The sequence below is a fragment of the Pelobates fuscus genome, chromosome 7, assembly GCF_036172605.1.
Source record: "Pelobates fuscus isolate aPelFus1 chromosome 7, aPelFus1.pri, whole genome shotgun sequence".
Lineage (NCBI taxonomy): Eukaryota > Metazoa > Chordata > Amphibia > Anura > Pelobatidae > Pelobates > Pelobates fuscus.
In genome coordinates, this window is record NC_086323.1 from 50,962,812 (window position 1) to 50,980,823 (window position 18,012).

At 36.5% G+C, this 18,012-nt stretch overlaps 1 protein-coding gene across 4 annotated transcripts in view; it reads right to left on the reverse strand.

The window, feature by feature from the left end:
* ASTN1 (astrotactin 1) overlaps positions 1–15,843 on the reverse strand; it is a 422,412-nt gene extending 406,569 nt beyond the window's left edge. For 3 of the 4 annotated variants that reach the window (XM_063428244.1, XM_063428242.1, XM_063428245.1), the window contains exons 1-2: positions 15,495–15,843; positions 14,701–15,018 (exon numbers count right to left, since the gene is read on the reverse strand). In XM_063428244.1, coding sequence (XP_063284314.1) covers positions 14,701–14,974 — 274 coding nt within the window. In that variant the 5' untranslated portion in view covers positions 14,975–15,018; positions 15,495–15,843. Of the gene's footprint in view, positions 1–14,700 lie in introns of all 4 variants that reach the window. The other variant, XM_063428243.1, reaches the window with a different exon arrangement.
* Between the last annotated feature and the right edge of the window lie 2,169 nt (positions 15,844–18,012).

Genomic DNA, 18,012 nt, shown 5'->3' on the forward strand with positions numbered 1-18,012 from the left:
AGTATTTTTATAATGTATAAGATAGCTCTGCTTCACATAGGCAACAATTACCGGTCGTATTGCAATATAGGAAAGTTGATATCCAACCCCACAGTATCTATCTTATAAGGGACTAACTTTTTCTATTGAGTCCAATGAGAGTTAACCAAGATCAGATCTTAGTGGGATTTATTTTATAACCTGTCTTGTGCTATAATTCCAGCATCAACAGCTCTATTAAACATAACCGGCCAAAGTTCTTCTAGTTATGATTGCGGGAAGATTATATCAGGCTAATAACTATTTGTGAGAATGCATGTAAACATTTCTACAGTATGATCTTCAAAAATGACCTTAAACCTTTACAGGTTAACAGTACAGCATGAGAGTGCAATAGAGAGCTAAGAAGTAATGAAGATATTAGAACATATTAGATAGATAAGTGGCTGGTTAAAAAAGCACTCCGAACCTAATGTGCATGAATAAATGTCATTATGGGGAATAATAACTGGAAATGTAAAGATACCTCTAAAAAGGCCACACAAGTGTTTTTAACATAATTCAATAACTCTTAAGAAAAATGTTACATTATGGGAACCTACAGTGTATGCAATGCCAAGGAGTGAATAGAGAGATGATAGACGGACATAAATAGAAAGACTAACGTGGCTTGACAGACATGGAGATATAGGTATACAAACAGACATGGAGAGATAGACACAGAAATGGAAAGACATTTATAGACAGACAGACATGGACAGATAGATAGACAGACAGAGACATGGACAGACAGACAGACATGGACAGATAGATAGATAGATAGATAGATGGACATGGAAAATAGACAGCTGGACATGGAGATAAAGGTATACAAACAGACATGGACAGAGAGACAGAAACATGGAAAGACATTAAAAGCTAGACAGACATAGGCAGATAGACATGGAAAGACACGGCTACATAGACATACATGGAAAGATAGACAGATAGACATGGACACACGGATAGATAAACAGACAGACATGGAAAGATAGACAGATAGACATGGAAAGATGTGAACAGCTAGGAAGACAGGTATGGACAGATGGACAAACAATATGAATCCCCATATTTGCTGAGACAGCTGATTTTAAGTAGCCTTACACAATTTTTAATTGTATTTTTATGTATAATTCCTGTGAAATGCATTTTTCGTGTGTGACCCGAATTCCTTTTTATGTTTACTATGTAAGTTTGCAATCCAGAACCGATTCCTTTTGGACTGAGCACCCCCACCCCCTGCTTCAGATGACCCTTTGGGGTTTCCGCAGGAAAGTATGTTTTTAATAGTAATGTCACAACAATAATTTTCATTTGGTATAGAGCAGATAAATGATATGCATTGTGATTCTATACATCAAAGCACTATCACTTTAATTGTTTAGTTTTAACACTGTAATTTGTTTTTGTTTTTATCACATTAATTTTGCTTTATACCGTATTTTTCCACGTATAAGACGCCCCCATGTATAAGATAACCTGTATGTTGTTATTAAGAAATACATATTTTAAACATCTATAGCACTGAAATCTAGTCTGGCTGATCCGGATTCCAAACCAGTCCCGGGTCCCTTCACACTCCAGTAGATTGCTTACCGAGGTCCCGCCACGTCCAGACACTGGTTTCCTGGACTGCCATCTTGCTGTTGATGGTAATGATGTCGTCTGCCCGTGGTATCCTACGGGGGATGTTGATGTGGTCCGGAGTAATGCGAGGAGCATGCAGTTGCTCAAGATCTCCCAGACCCGCGCACATTATCAATCAAATTTACAGAGAAGCGCTTTCTCTGCTTCAAGTATGTCAGCAGGTCGCAGAGGTGTACAACACAGCCTATGCCCGCAGGAACCTGGCAGTAGCGAACATAAACATTCAGCTGAGTGTTCTGTCAGCGAGTAGCCAAGTTTTGTGCCAAATTGCGCTGAATAAGTATGTAAGTATTTGGCTTAATAACTCGATTTTTGAAGGAGCTCCATCCACATGCGACTAGCTTGGTTGGCAAGTATTTTGTTTTTTTAACCCCGGCAGTTCCATTCCGTATATATGACGACCCCCAATTTTAGACTAAAAAATGTTAGAAAAAAAAAAAACAGTCTTATACATGGATATATATATATATATATATATATATTCACAAGGCTCTCTGGAAGTAGGACCCACCTAGAAATGCTGAGAAATGCATGTTTCGGGTGTGTACGCAGCCTCCTTTTCCTCTAGAAATGGATAGAAAGACAGACAGATATGGAAAGATAGATATGTACAGATACACAGAAACCCATTTTTTTTTATCCCTACAATCCCTGTGTAGAGTGCACAAGGCAATTACCTGTCCATTTCTAGGTGTCATATTCTATACTATACTTCTTTTATGCAAGTTGCAGAGCACAGAATCACTTGACTCTTACATTGGCAATGGTCTCAAATACCTGGTAAATTACAACAGGTGTATTGAATAATGTGTGCACAATTCTTTAACACTAAAAGCATTAATAAACCTTATATAATTTAAAGGACACTATATTTGCCTCTCTATATAAAAAGTGATTAACTTACGACTATAAAAAAATAATCAGTAAAGCCCCTAATTATATGCATAAATAATCTGTTTACACAGTAGACATCAATAATCGGAAGCATAGTAAATATGAACTAAATGAGACCGTCTCATCATAAAATTTATGATAGAATATAATGGAGATGATCTATTATAAACCCACCCAAGCTAAACAAATGGGGGGGGGGGGGGGGGGGGGGGGGAAGGGGGGAAGTAAAGATCTATAGTACTATAATACTATAAAGGAAAGTAATAGATTCAATATTTATACATGTAGTATATTGTATGCTATATAAGGCTACTACATTTGGCCACTGAATATTTCCTGTTTAGATATATTGAGGACTGATTCATTAAATGTGTCCTGTTATTTGTAAAATATCTATAGATATCTGTTTAAAACATCATTTCCAAACTATTGTTATTCTCCTCTTAAGAAGTTTTAACGGATTTAGCTTTAATTGTGCTTACAGATCTGACCATTTCTTCCAGTATGGAGGTCGCCATCTTTTATGTTCATCACAATTCATAACATCTCCATAAGAGTTACACAAAACTAAATAAATCATTGAGACAGTGTAACGCCTCTGCCTTCAATAGTTGGACTTAGTTTCCCAGCATTCTACTGTGCAGGAAAAAGTAAAAAATAATATTTAATGCCTGGTTTCAGATTGAAATGCCCTCTCAATCGTAAGGATGACCTCAGTAGCTATTTTAACCCCTTAAGGACCAAACTTCTGGAATAAAAGGGAATCATGACGTGTCACACACGTCGTGTGTCCTTAAGGGGTTTTAAATCAATTCTTATAAAAGCAAAGATACACTGAAAATGTATAAACACACAACAATATTTACCATGCACACGGCAATCTTGCAAATCTCAGAGAAACTTCAAAGAGAGTTTTAATGTTATTCTACTAAATCACTTGATGTCATGCTGAGAATGCTCTGTCATTCAAATTTGATGAAGGTGCGTAGGAAGCCTTTAACTATCTATCTTGACTAGTGCAAACCCTTTAGAATAGGATAAGCCATATCTTTCTACTAAAGACAGAATATCTCCATCCCTGAATATTACAGAAAACGGAAAAAGTAGATATGCAGGTACAATATTTAAACTAAACAAATGTCAAAAAAGATAATTTAATGAAAAAATTAAAATGAAAAAATAATTCCAAATAAAACCCTACTATCTGCTATTCTTACAAATGTTCATCTCATGGATATATTTGGCAGTACCATACATTTAAAGTAACACTATTGCATTACCTATATAAATCTGTATTCTTAATGCTATAGAGTTATCCTATATATTTATACTCAAGCCCCTTCTAAATATAAGAAAAAATTGAAAAAAGGTTTTATTTATATTTTTTTCAGTGCCGAGATCGAGCCCCTGAAGCCACTCAATATATCCTCTGCAACGTCAAGCCAGCACTTCTAAATACTCCTTGTAGAAGACCTGCATTGCTATTGGAGGTTGGCTGTGAGAACCAAGTTTAACTTGATACTTACAGCGGAAGCACCTCTAGTGGCTGTCATGTATGCAGCCACTATAGGCGAATTTAAACGTGAAATGAAAGCATTACTGTATCTACTAAATGGCAATTCTTTACATTGCACAGTTAAACCTAAAGGACCATTGCATCCAGATGAGTTAATTGAGATGAAGTGCTTTGGGTACCTTCAGTGGTCCTTTACACATATAATTCTCCAATTTCTAGACAAGACAAAATATGTTGTCCATCGTACTAATATCTTAAGGAGCAGGGGTTAGGGGCAGATCATCGTTGTATCTCAGAAGGTTTGCCATTTCATTCATCCTTAATGTGCTAAGAATCCTGCTCTAACTTTTTAGAATTCTTGTTTTACGATTTTTGTTATTTATACTATATTATTTTATTAGCACATCCAGAATTATGGAAAGTCTTAGCAATCACTGCTAGTTGTACACTCTTTGGCAAGCCAGTTTGAATCAAACCACAAACCCCAAGGGATTTTGGCAGCTCAGTGCTACTCGTATGTACTATATCACTGTGATTTGGATGAAAGGAACAGGAAGATAATACACAAAAAACAAATCACCTGGCACATATTTCATCTTCTACTACCTGGTCTCTCCATGCAAAAAGTGACTAAGATTGTCATCTTACTGAGAAATACTAGAAAGTCTTTATTGACTAATGCATCAAAAAAAGAGCAGGCGAAAATAAATCTATGCCAAGAAACTCAAATCTCGATGTTCATTTAACCAGATCACAAAAAAAAATAATCTCATCCTCCTCTTTTAATGGTATGGTACGAACACTGCAGACAGACTCTGAAGATGGCTAATAAGAGCTGTACCTTAAAAATGACCTAGAATGGTATGCATCGCACAGAAAACATCTTTCCAGCCAATAACGTAATGTCTTTGTGACCTAGATACTTTAAGACAAATATTGTCGTGTTTAATCTCGAATTTTCTGTGTCCAAAAGGATGGAGTCTAAGCTAATTTTCTGGCATTATGATTTATTTGTGGAGGCTGATCAAATGAGCTAAGTTTGGCTCTGTTTAGTATATGCCCTGTAGAAAAAAAAAAGTGTGCTAGTTTGTCACAAGTCCCTATGACTCTTTTAAGTATTAAAAATCTAAACAGAATCCGTTATTCTGATATCCCATTCATGAGGGATTTTGTTCTTTTAAAGTAGATTAATAATTGATGTTTTTTTTCTGCTACACATAGACGGTAAAACCTATTTGCATTTTCCCCAAGTTTAAAGAAAGTCTTAGATGCTGTCTGATTTACATATTAATAATATATATATATATATATATATATATATCAAAACTTGTGCTTGTCTCTGAACATTATACAGAAGTCAATTGCTTGACCAGAATACACATAATTTAACAGATCATAAAGCCAATAATTGAGTATGAGAATGTGATGATGACTACTGATCTTTGAAGCAACTCTCCTTACTTCAACAATTTCTGCATAAATGCGATAAAGATTAACTAAAAACACACAACCTAGGTAAGACTAAAAAAAGGCAGTAGAAATAAGGAATATATATCTGGAATATATGTATAATGATATAGTCGAATGTCGTGATGGGAAAGGGAAAGCAAAGATTAATGAAACACTCCTACTCTCACCAAGGCTTGGGTGGAGAGACAAGCGACAAGTTCCTCCAATTACGAGTTACTGACTAGTCTTTCCATGTGTGTCCATAGCTAATAATCAGCGTCAATACAGAAACATAGAAACATAGAATGTTTCATACATAGAAACATAGAATGCAGAACCTTTCGAACCATCTAGTCTGCCCAATTTTCTAAATGCTTTCATTAGTCCCTGGCCTAACTTATAGCTAGGATAGCCTTATGCTTATCCCACTCATGCTTAAAATCACTGTTTTAACCTCTACCACTTCAGCTGGAAGGCTATTCTATGCATCCACTATCTTCTCAGTAAAGTAATACTGCCTAAAAATTATTTCTAAACCTTTGCTCCTCTAATTTAATACTATGTCCTCTTGTTGTGGTAGTTTTTCTTCTTTTAAATATAGTCTTCTCCTTTACTGTGTTGATTCCCTTTATGTATTTAAATATTTCTATCATATCCCCCCTGTCTCGTCTTTCCTCTAAGCTATACATGTTAAGCTCTTTTCACCTTTCCTTGTAAGTTTTATCCTGCAATCCATGAACCAGTTTAGTAGCCCTTCTCTGAACTCTCTCTAAGGTATCAATATCCTTCTGGAGATACGGTCTCCAGTACTGCGTACAATACTGCAAGTGAGGTCTCACCAGTGTTCTGGACAATGGCATGAGCACTTCCCTCTTTCTACTGCTAATACCTCTCCCTATACAACCAAGCATTCTAATAGCATTTCCTGCTGCTCTATTACACTACCTACCTTTAAGTCATCTTAAATAATTACCCCTAAATCCTTTACCTCCAATGTTGAGGTTAGGACTCTATACCCTGCCCATGGGTTTTTACATGCAAGATGCATTATCTTGCACTTATCCACATTAAATGTCAGTTTCCACAGCTCTGGTAATTCACAAATGGAGGGTGCAGCACTAACACTTAGGAATCCTGGCGCTTATCAGGGCCAGGGCTAGCAAAACCCAGTTTAGCCTGACATCAAGCTTGACAAAGGCCTCTGTGTAGGCTGAAACGTTGCACGTTTTGTTCCAAAAAACTTGCCTTCCTGCAGCAATCCTGAGTGCCTGGACCTAATGTATTGTATTTAATTGCCACAGCTCTGACCCTTTTTCTAGTTTACCTAAATCATTTGCCATTTGACTTATCCCTCCTGGAACATCAACCCTGCTACATATCTAGTTACATATAGTATTCTTTCATACTGTACAGGTGGGTGTAAGAGGAATGCAAATCAATGTCTGAATTTGTAGTATTGTGTATGTTGGAGAGAGCATAACTTGCAACTTATACCCTTCTGGATTGATCGTACAAGAACCAGAGTTCCATAAAGGATACATAGCTAGTGTTGGTGGTGGGTAAATACAGATGGTGAAAGCTGAGGGTATCAATAGAGTGTTAATAGAGAATACCAATTGTTCTTGTATACGTCTTGTATAAGTCTAAGATATGATGAGACTAGCTAACACAATCCAGTGTCCTAATAGTGTGACATCTGAGCTCTTTCTAATTTCCAAGTGGAGAGAACAAGAAATTCTAATTATAATTTGATGTAAATACTAAACATATTTATTATACCTTATAAAATGAAACAGAAAGCTGTCTCTGCCAAGTCTGAGAGAAAATCTGTTGAGAGTTAAGAATTAAAGATATTCCGGTTCTAAAATGATTCGGCTACTTGGAGGTTTCTGTTGGCATATAGTTCATTCTGAAATCACACACATCAATAGAAAGCTCATTCCTCTGCAATAATGCACCATCATAAGTTATGATAACAAGTCCATGCCTATCAAAGTGATTCATCAAAATCATGATAAATGCACGAGTATAATTTTATTTTACAAAAAGGTGAATATACTTAGATCTTTTAAAAATAAGGACATGTATCTCTCATGCACTGTCATTCTTTTTTTACATAACTAAATAAAAATGTATAAACATTTTATCACTATTAAACAATGTTATTATCTTTATAATCTATATTAAAAATGAGTGTAGCTAATTTTGGTATTTATTTTTCATTTTAGGGATACTCCAAGAACAAGATCCATTAATGGCCATTGCATAAGCCACAAGAAAATAATAGTTTAGCTCTTTGAGCGCATTGTCCCTTTTGACGGGTCATGTCCTAGTGCTTTTACTCTATTTACTCTTTTATATAGTAAATATTAAAATTACATCATTCTTATTAACCCCTTAAGGACTAAGCCAATTGTACAATTTGTGATAAAAAAAAAAAAACGTAAACAAAACCTGGAATTTGTCTATATATCTGTTCAACCATAATTCACGTTTTTCATATTAAATGCACCCACACTTATTATATATCATTTTGTTTAGGAGAAATAGGGCTTTCATGTCACATACAATATTTATAAAAGGAACATAATTTTATATAAATAAAATATAAATAAATGTGAGAAATTAAGAATTGTTTTATTTTTTTAGTTCTGCATGGAATTTTAACTGTGAATGTCATAATACTGTTAGCTGTTACTGCAATAAAGTACACATATTTGTATCAGCCTACGAGTGATGTCCTACGAGTAAAACAGTACCCCCCATGTAGAGGTTTTATGGTGTTTTGGAAAGTTACAGGGTCAAATATAGCATGTTAACTTTTTCACCAATTAAAATTTTCAAGGTTGGTTATGTTGTCTTTGAGACCATATGGTAGTCAAGGAATGAAAATTACCCCCATGATGGCATAACAATTGCAAAAGTAGACAACCCAAGGTGTTACAAATGGGGTATGTCCAGACTTTTTTAGGAGCCACTAAGCCACAAACACTGGCCAAAGTTAGCATTCATATTTGTTTGTAGGTGAAAAATGCAAAACACTAAATGTAATGGCCAGTGTTTGTGACTAAGTGGCTACTAAAAAAGACCGAACATACCCCATTTGCAATACCTTGGGTTGTCTACTTTTGCAAATGGTATGCCATTATATGGATAATTATAATTCCTGGGCTACCATATGGTATCAGAGGCAACATAACCAATCTGGCAAAATTCAATGTGAAAAAACGGAAATGCAAGACTTAGATTTGACCCTGTAACTTTAAAAAAACAAATATAAAACCATGGGGGTACTGTTATACTTGGGAGACTTCGCTGGACACAAATATTAGTGTTTCAAAATAGTAAAACGTATCACAACAACTATATCGTCACTGAAAGTACAGTTTGTGTGTGAAAAATGCAAAGAATTATGCTTTCACCGACGATATCATTGCTGTGATATGATTTACTGTTTGAAAACACTAATATTTGTGTTCAGCAAAGTCTCCCGAGTAAATCAGTACCCCCCATTTACAGTTTTTATAGTGTCTTGGAAAGTTACCGGGTTAAATATAGGGCTTGTGAACCAAATTCTCTGGACTTTCTGCCTGGGTTGTCAGGCAAGTCCCTCAAATTGTAATTAATTAAATGACTTACTCATGTAAAAATATTATATAAATATATATGTAGAATTAAAATATATACACACATATATATATATATATATATATATATATATATATATATACATATATATATATATATACATATATTTGGCATAAATAATTTATATATATATATTATATATATATATATATATACAGTGGGACCTCGGTTTACAAACGCCTCGGTTAACATAATTTTCGGTTTTCAAATGAAAATCCATTGAAAATGCCTTGGTTTACACATTTTTTTTCGCAATACAAAGCAAGTTTCCCCAGGATGCATTGCACCTGGGAGGTTTATAGCACCACCCCCTGCATGCTGGAGCCTATGGGTAGCATCAAGTGGGGAGGGGTTTAACCCCTTAAGGACACATGACATGTGTGACATGTCATGATTACCTTTTATTCCAGAAGTTTGGTCCTTAAGGGGTTAAGCGGCTTTTGCATCGAGTTTTGGAGCCATTCTGCAAATAGTTTGCAGTTGTTTTGGGACTTTTTGGTGCAATTTTCAAGCTGTGGACAGGTAGAGAGCTGAGCTTTGTCGTTTGCATGCCTTTTATTGTGTGTTCTGCATTGTGAGTTGGTTTTCATGCCCGCTCATTTTGACTTTGGTGTTTTGTTTTCCTGGCACTGGAGTTTCCCTTTAATGCAAACTTGTGAAGGTTAACAAAAAACTCTGGCATCCCATTGACTTGTGTGCAAGATTTTAATCTTTTTCTTCTCATTTAATTATACGTTGGGAAAAAGTAATGAAGAGACCATATTAGCTGAGAGATCTCAGATCATTCCTGGTTGATATAGAAATCATTATACAAAGAGAATACATCTAATGCACTCTTAAAAGCCTGATGGACTGGTTATTGTGTCAGGAGACCCATGGAGCTGCCCCAGGTAAGGAGTCAACCATTTGTGACTAGTCGGACACTTCACTGGGTCTCCATGGCCCATTTTTTCCAGGTGTTTGGCACAGCTCTAGTTAAAGTGGAAGATCTCAAATTTGTGTAAGTATTTAGAGAATTCATTGCCGGCGAATGTCAGTTGATCAGAAGGATAGGCTGAATTAAGATCCTTGCATACATTATAGTGCAATGTGCTCAAAGTTCCCTGACTCTGCATGCAATTACATATAATTGCAGCAATTTGAAAAAATATCTGCAGGAATAACTCCCACCTCCCGCTAGATTACAAACTAAAGCCACACTTTTCGTGTCTGTAAATAGCTGCATTACAATAATTTATATGAAAAGGCACAGCAGTCCCATTGAAAACAATCTGGGATTGGATAAGAAACATTTTTCTGTACCCCTGTAAGAATTTAAAAACATTTTTTTTTTTCATTTTCAGTAAACATAGTTTTTTCTTCTTTTATTGAATTAAAAATCAGAGGGGTCACTCGAAAGCCTAATTTTTTTTTTCTTTTTCATTTCTCCTCCAGAAGAAACTACCTTTAACAGTGGTTTAGTTCTGTAACTTTAATAGTGGCCACGTAACCACTAACCCTCATTAAAAATAAATCAATGCAATGCGTTTGATTACTGCAATCTTGTTTTTTTGGTTTTTTTTTATCTTGAGAATGTTGCTGCTAAAGTCTTTCTAAAATTCTTCAATAAATCTGTTTGAAGTTTTACCTTTTCAACTTCTGCAAAGAGTTGAAAGTGGCATTACTAATAAGCACCGTGTCGGTAAGTGCCCACGGGTTTATTTGGAAACGAGAAGAATTTTACTGAAAACAATTTGGAACAGTGCTTACATCTATATTCTCCATGCGTCACTTAAAGGAGAGCATGTAATTGGCTGGAATAAAAATATATAAAATATATTTACACTCTGATACAAATGACAATTTTATGGTCAACCTTTTTATAACAATCAAATCCATTAAAGACAGTTTTTGCATATGTCTATAGAATACAAATACACATTTTAAGAAAATTACACTCTCCAAACCTATCTAATTTGCGTTGTTCATTTCACATTAATATCCAACACTTGAAATCCATAAATTTTTTTTGCAGTTTAACACTTACCTGGGTCCACAAGACTCCTTGGCCCTTTTTAGCATTTTTTTTGTCAAAGGTACACTATGGTCACCAGAACAACTACAGCTTACTATATTTGCTCTGGTTAGTATATACATTCCCTACAGGCTTTTTGCAGTATACATTTCAATCTACCACTGAATTGGGTCAACAATACAAATTCCTTACGCCTGTCTTAGAACAAACTGGACAGGGTTTGTTTGAGATAAAAAGGCGTTTCAGAGAAAGGACAGTGTTTACATTACAGCCTAGGGATACCTCCACTGACCACTCCTCAGATGACTACTAGAGGTGCTTTTCTGGGGCAGTGCTCCACAGTGTGCAGCACTGGCATTTAGTGTCTCCACCCTGGGCATCAAGACACCAAGCTTTCCGCATAGAAATGCATTGCTTCAATGCATTTCAAGAGGAGATGCCGATTGGCCAGTGTTGCATTTGGTTCCGCTCCCCGAACCGCCTCCTTGGCTGAGATCATCTTAATTGACAATCTCAGCCCTCTAATGCTTTCCTATGACTGGAATAAGATACGGTTATCCTTTAGGGGGTACAAGTGGAGGCAAGGGGGGGGGGGGTAGATAGTGTTTTTAAAACTATAGGATCAGGAACCCTACAGTGTTCCTTTAAAGTTAAAGTGTAAGATAATAATTTTGTGCAAATATTCTGAGCATTCATTGCCAACGAGTGTCAGATAAAGAGGCTGAATTAATTCAAAGGAACATTTCCAGGGTGCTGACCTTCACTTGCTTTGTGCCCCAGTACAAATTGGAAGTCAGGATTTTCATAGAGTAGAATTAAATTCAATGTTTCTTTATGGAAAGCACTGCTGGTGCAGAATGGAGATTGCCATGACCAAGGCTTCTCTATGAAAACCATTGGATTGTTTAGAGAAGAGCTGATGCAAAGAAACCCACTCACCGCTTGTTTAGAGGTAAGTAACTTCTATACTTGAGTCTTTGGGAAAGGGGCCAGGAACCACATACTTATTTATAAGACTGGAGTGTTCTTTAACGTTTATAAAAGTGATGACTAATAAAGAACACTGGGGTTTAAAATGTAATTTTTGCTTACTTTACATTCTGCAGCACACCGCACTCTGTTCTGGCGCTCTGCCTGCCAGGCTGAGATCATTAGTCTCGATGATCTGAGCCAATCCAATGCTTCGCCATAGCAAATGCAATGCTTTCCCACCAATCAAATACTCTCAATAAAATGTGCTATAACTGAGTTTAACTAGCTACGGAACCATCTCTAGTGGCTGTTGTCCTGACAGCCATTGGAAGCGTGCTAAACCTGCAATGGAAACATGATTTTAGTCGCAGAGTTAAATAGACAGAGACATAGAACCAAGACCACTTCACTGAGGTAAAGTGGTTTGGTTGCCTATAGAGTACCTTTAAGCTTCCCAGAGTTGACCAGAATTGACAAAACATTTACCTAAACTGATTGTATTCTTTACGATGACCTAAGTTGAAGCTTGGCCCGAGCTGACCGATACTAGCATTATAATTTTATCACTGTGTGTATCTGTCACTAATGTGATCCCTCAGTTTAGTCTTAGAAGGCATTCCTCAACATCATCTATATAAATAAGCCTGGTCTGAAATCCATGTGGAACTGAATCTCTACTTACCAGATAACAAGACACTGTGAGTGTTCCTTTTCTCTTATGTTATGTACTTAATGAAGAGGTATGGGTGCAGTGCCCTTGCCATTTAATCCTGCAATGTAAAATCTTGTAGTTTTTTTAGGAACAGCAATGTTTTTATTGCAGGGTTAAATACACCTTAATTGGCCGAAAGAACCAAGTTCATTGAGAGTGATTTGCCTCACATGCGCACTAGCCTCCAAAAGCTTCCCTATTGGAAGCTGACATTGTCTGAGATCCTCAATCTTGATGATCTCAGCCAGGGAGGCGGGGAATCAAAAAATAAACGGTGTGATGTGGGTAAAGAGGTTTTTTTTTAAAAAAAAAAGGCAAATAGGGAGGGTGATCACCTAGATAGTTAGTAGGACATTGCAGTGTTTGGAATGCATGTTTCTATACATGTTTGTATTCCTAACATGTTTGTTTCAACTACTATCAATACAATTACATGTAAAGAAAAATACTTCTCAGTATACTTTTATTCGTAACCTTCGGGTATTTTTTAAGGGTCAAGTTTTTTGTCATTCAGTTTTTTCGTTGCTGAACTCTGAAGGCTTTTAGCAATTGGGCGAACTGGGAAAGTGCCAAGTACTTAGAACTGTGTTCAGCCTGAGTGCTCTCGAGATCCCATAAAGTGGGATTAGCCAAAAGATCCTGTTGTCGATTTGAGTGCTAAAGGAGTGTGACACACATCGTGGAGCAAAATGCTGCACATTCCCACTAAACGCAACATTCACACCTAGCATACTGCAGTATATAATATGTGTATGCAGACCTATCGTCACACATTTAAACTCTCATTACACCTTTCACATAAGTATGCAATGCATTTTGAAAAAATATATAAATGATGTCATCCAATCAACTATGCATTCCAATGACTTCCAAATTGCATGGTCACTGAAATGAGTTTTAATTTGATAATTCCATATACAATAAACTGAGAAAATACATTTCAATATAGCACTAAATTGGGTCAACAATACAAATTCCTTACACCTGTCTTTGAACAAACTGGACAGGATTTGTGTGAGATAAAAAGGTGTTTGTTTAACCTCTTAAGAACCAAACTTCTGGAATAAAAGGGAATCATGACATGTCACACATGTCATGTGTCCTTAAGGGGTTAAAATAAGTAACTTGTTTTCATTCTGCTTAATACCATTGATATGGTAATTCCATGCTGTTATATCTCTTAAGGTTTTGCTGTGTAATAAGAGTAGATAGAAACATTCGGCAAAGTTGACAACAATGTACAGTGACACCTACCTATAATTCTAGAGGTAAAATTCACAAAGCAGAGCAATCGCCTTGGAAACCAACAGAATGTTCCCTTTGATTACTCCACTTTTAGAACTTTTTGGGAGGGTGGTTATGTAAAGAGAAAATCTGGGGCAAAAGTTCTAAAAGTGTAGCAATAAGCAGGAAAATGTGATTGGTTTACAGATGGTTCTTGCTTAACTTTTAAAATATTACTGTAGAATTGCATTATATATATATATATATATATATATGTAGTATACATTTGACAGTAATATTGTTGCTTCTGCTCTTTAATGTGGGTAAAAAATAGAACATTTTTAAAAGCCATGTCTTATGGGTTCCCTCTTTTAACCCATGGTGTGCCACTTGATTTGCATACATGAGCTGAAACTGAAACGGTTAATCACACACATTTAAGGGACCTGTAAGAACACAAACAAAAAACCTGCCTGATTGCAATATAAGTGATTCAGAACACAGAATTAATACCTTTTAAAATACTGAAACAATAACATTTTATTAACAGGATCATAGACAGGGATGGGGGAATTGGACAGTTATCTTGAAGAGGGTCACACTCACCCAATACAAAGTAAGGCAGCTCTGTGTTCTCCAGGTCATCAGCCACAGCAATCTCACCCGGGAAGTCATTTCGGACAGAGAAGAGCAGCTTGGGTTCATTGGCAGAGGGGCTGTGCATGATGCTCAGATCATTCTCCCGGAGGAAGGGGAGAGCGGACACAGTGATGCTTTTCATCTTGCACTCCAGCTCTCTGGAGGAGTCCTCTTCTCCTTGACTTCTTGAGATCAGGAGGCAACTGGACAGCAGCACCCATACAACACTGGCAGGAGCCATCTTTATTCTTCCAGCAGTTCCTCCTCTCCCTATGTGCTTCCTTGCTGCAGGCACAGACACACACAATCTATCCGTGCTCTATATACAATGTATCTACCGGTAATCCCTCCCAACCACGCACACTCAATGCACCAACGTGTTATTCCTAGCGTACACCTGGCAAGTATTTCTAAACAAATACACTCTCGTATACCCTCTATGTGTCTATTTCTATACACATCTTAATTCCCACGCCTCTTAAGAACAAACACTGTTTATCTCCACGTCTGATGTATTCACCATGTCCAGGGACACAATAATGCTCTATCGTCTTCCTGGATACAATGCATCTCTATGCAAGCACTACACCCCCTCCTTCATGCTTGTGGTGTATACACATGCTGAGTGTATTCCCCTACATCTCACGCAGAATTCACCTATAAAAACCCTGTACTGCAGGCACAAGTATACACAGCTACAAATCACTCTCCTCCCCTCACTGCAGAAATCCCCACAGCTACACATGTATGACAATACAGACCTTTAACTCTTCACTGCACATGGAGGCACAGCATCCCTCCACTGCTTGCCTACAGATACATGGGGAAGCATTAGAAACCACGACTGCCTATCAACTCTACCAATCTGTCTTCCTCTCTATATTTTCCACTCCTCTCTCCCTTCACCTCCCCTCCCTTCCTTTTCTGTTCTTCGTTTTCTCCTTGCAAGAAGGAGAAGGGAAAAAAAAAAAGACACACACAAAATACAGAAATCTCCCTCTTCACAGGGAACAGGCAAAGCTCAAGCACCAAGAGGCAGCACAGATCAATGAAGACCCCTAGCACAGCACTGATTTCTTTTGTCTGTAGGCAATAGGGATTGGAGGTAGATGAAAGGAGCTTGAGAGAGAAAGAGGTGGACGGAGGGGTGTACAAAGAGGGAGGGATGGATGGAGCCTGCTCTAAGTGACTACATCTATACATGCAGAAGAATCCTGCCTCTTACAAGGGTTTGCTGAATCCTAAGTCCAGAATAAGACATGAAGGGGAGTAACAGGGGCATGAGATTTGCTAAGAAATACTTAGAACATCATTTTCCAAATGAGCTCAATGCTATCATCTCACTCGACTTTAACATCTGTCACCTGCCAACTTGGGTTTCAACCACCAATTCCCATAGGTTCCATTACATTAACTGGTTTTCATTGCTTCGAGCAGTATGATTTGATACTTTGCACTGAGATTTATCTAGAGTCAAGTTCAATTCATTAAACAAACCGAAACAAAAAATAAACATGATTTTAATAAAACTAGTAAAAAATATAAATATATTACAAACTGGCGAACACTTCGTAATGTGAATATATGGATTTTTTTTTAATGTTCTTTATATTTTAATACAGGTGCTCATCTAATATTTCCAGTTAATCTAATTGTATTATACAAGGACATGACATGGCTCTACATTACTATGCAAAATACACCTTTTTGTGGATGGGTTGTGTTTTTTTTATTATTTATATTATTATTGTTATTTATAAAGCTCCAACATATTCAGCAGCTCTGTACAATAGATAGACAGACAGACACACAGACACAGACACACAGAAACATAGATAGATAGACAGACAGAAACATAGATAGACAAAAAGAAGGACAGACAGATTACGGTAAATGTTATCAAAACAATAATTAATATGAAGGACACAACATATAAAGAAAAATCCATATAGTTGGAATTCACATTTTTTGAATGGAATATAAACAATTCTATGCCAGATATTTTAGAAGCCAAACGTGAAGGTGCAGTGTAATCAGTTATTTTAAATCATAGTTTATCATTCTGGGAATTGGCTTTACTGAACATACTGTAATTTATTTTGCATTTTCATACAAGTGAATATTGACAGCGGCACTGTCTTAAAAATTGAATGATCTTCCCCTATTTGGACAGAGTGTTATCCCTTGGTATTTTGTAATGTAGTATCATACCTCTGGTGACCGCTATGAATTGATGCTTATAGCAGTTCAAAGTAAGCCAATGTCGAATTTGCCAAGTTAATGCCAAGATCTACAGGTGCACACATTAAATTCACCAAATTGAAGCACAGAGAACAGAACTCTGGCCTTTAGTACATTCACTTACAGCGTGACTTATTAAACAGTGTAAAACGGTACAAATGTGCATTAGGGGATACTTTTATTTCCATTTAATAGTGCACCTGTCAAGCGTATGTGCAGGCACATGTGACATGGGGGCAGTTTACATAGCATAAACTGCAATCTATACATAGTACCAGTCTCCTGGGAAATATACTAGTATGCATATATGGAATTATTCTCTAAACTGGGAATTGACAGCCTAAATAGCAAACTGGAAAAATTGGCAAACTCTGCGATTTTTCCAGCTAGGCCACTCTGGTCATTTTTTTTTCTAGTTTAACTAATAACTTAGCTCAGTTTAGGTTTTTAGCTTAATTTTCTTCCTTTAAATTCATTAGTCATACGAATAGCTGACAATAGGGCTACCACCTGTCCCGCTTTCAGAAGAACAGTCTCAATTTTAGCTTTCTAAAATTAAAAAAAAAAAAAGCTTTCAATTTAATATTTGATACAACTTCATCATTTGAAAAAAAAAAAAAAAAAAAAAATATATATATATATATATCCATCCAAGTAAACACCGGAACTCCCTTTACTTTACTTGGATATGTGATTATAGCTGCCAGAGCACCAGGTACTATAAGGTTTTTTTCTGGGTTGGAGTGCAGGAATTTTTTCCATATATGTGTGTATATGTGTATATGTGTATATGTGTATATGTGTATATGTGTATATGTGTATATGTGTATATGTGTATATGTGTATATGTGTATATGTGTATATGTATGTGTGTATCTGTGTGTGTATGTATGTGTGTATCTGTGTGTGTATGTATGTGTGTATCTGTGTGTGTATGTATGTGTATATCTGTGTGTGTCTATGTGTGTGTGTATGTATGTGTATATCTGTGTGTGTCTATGTGTGTGTGTATGTGTGTGTCTATGTGTGTGTCTATGT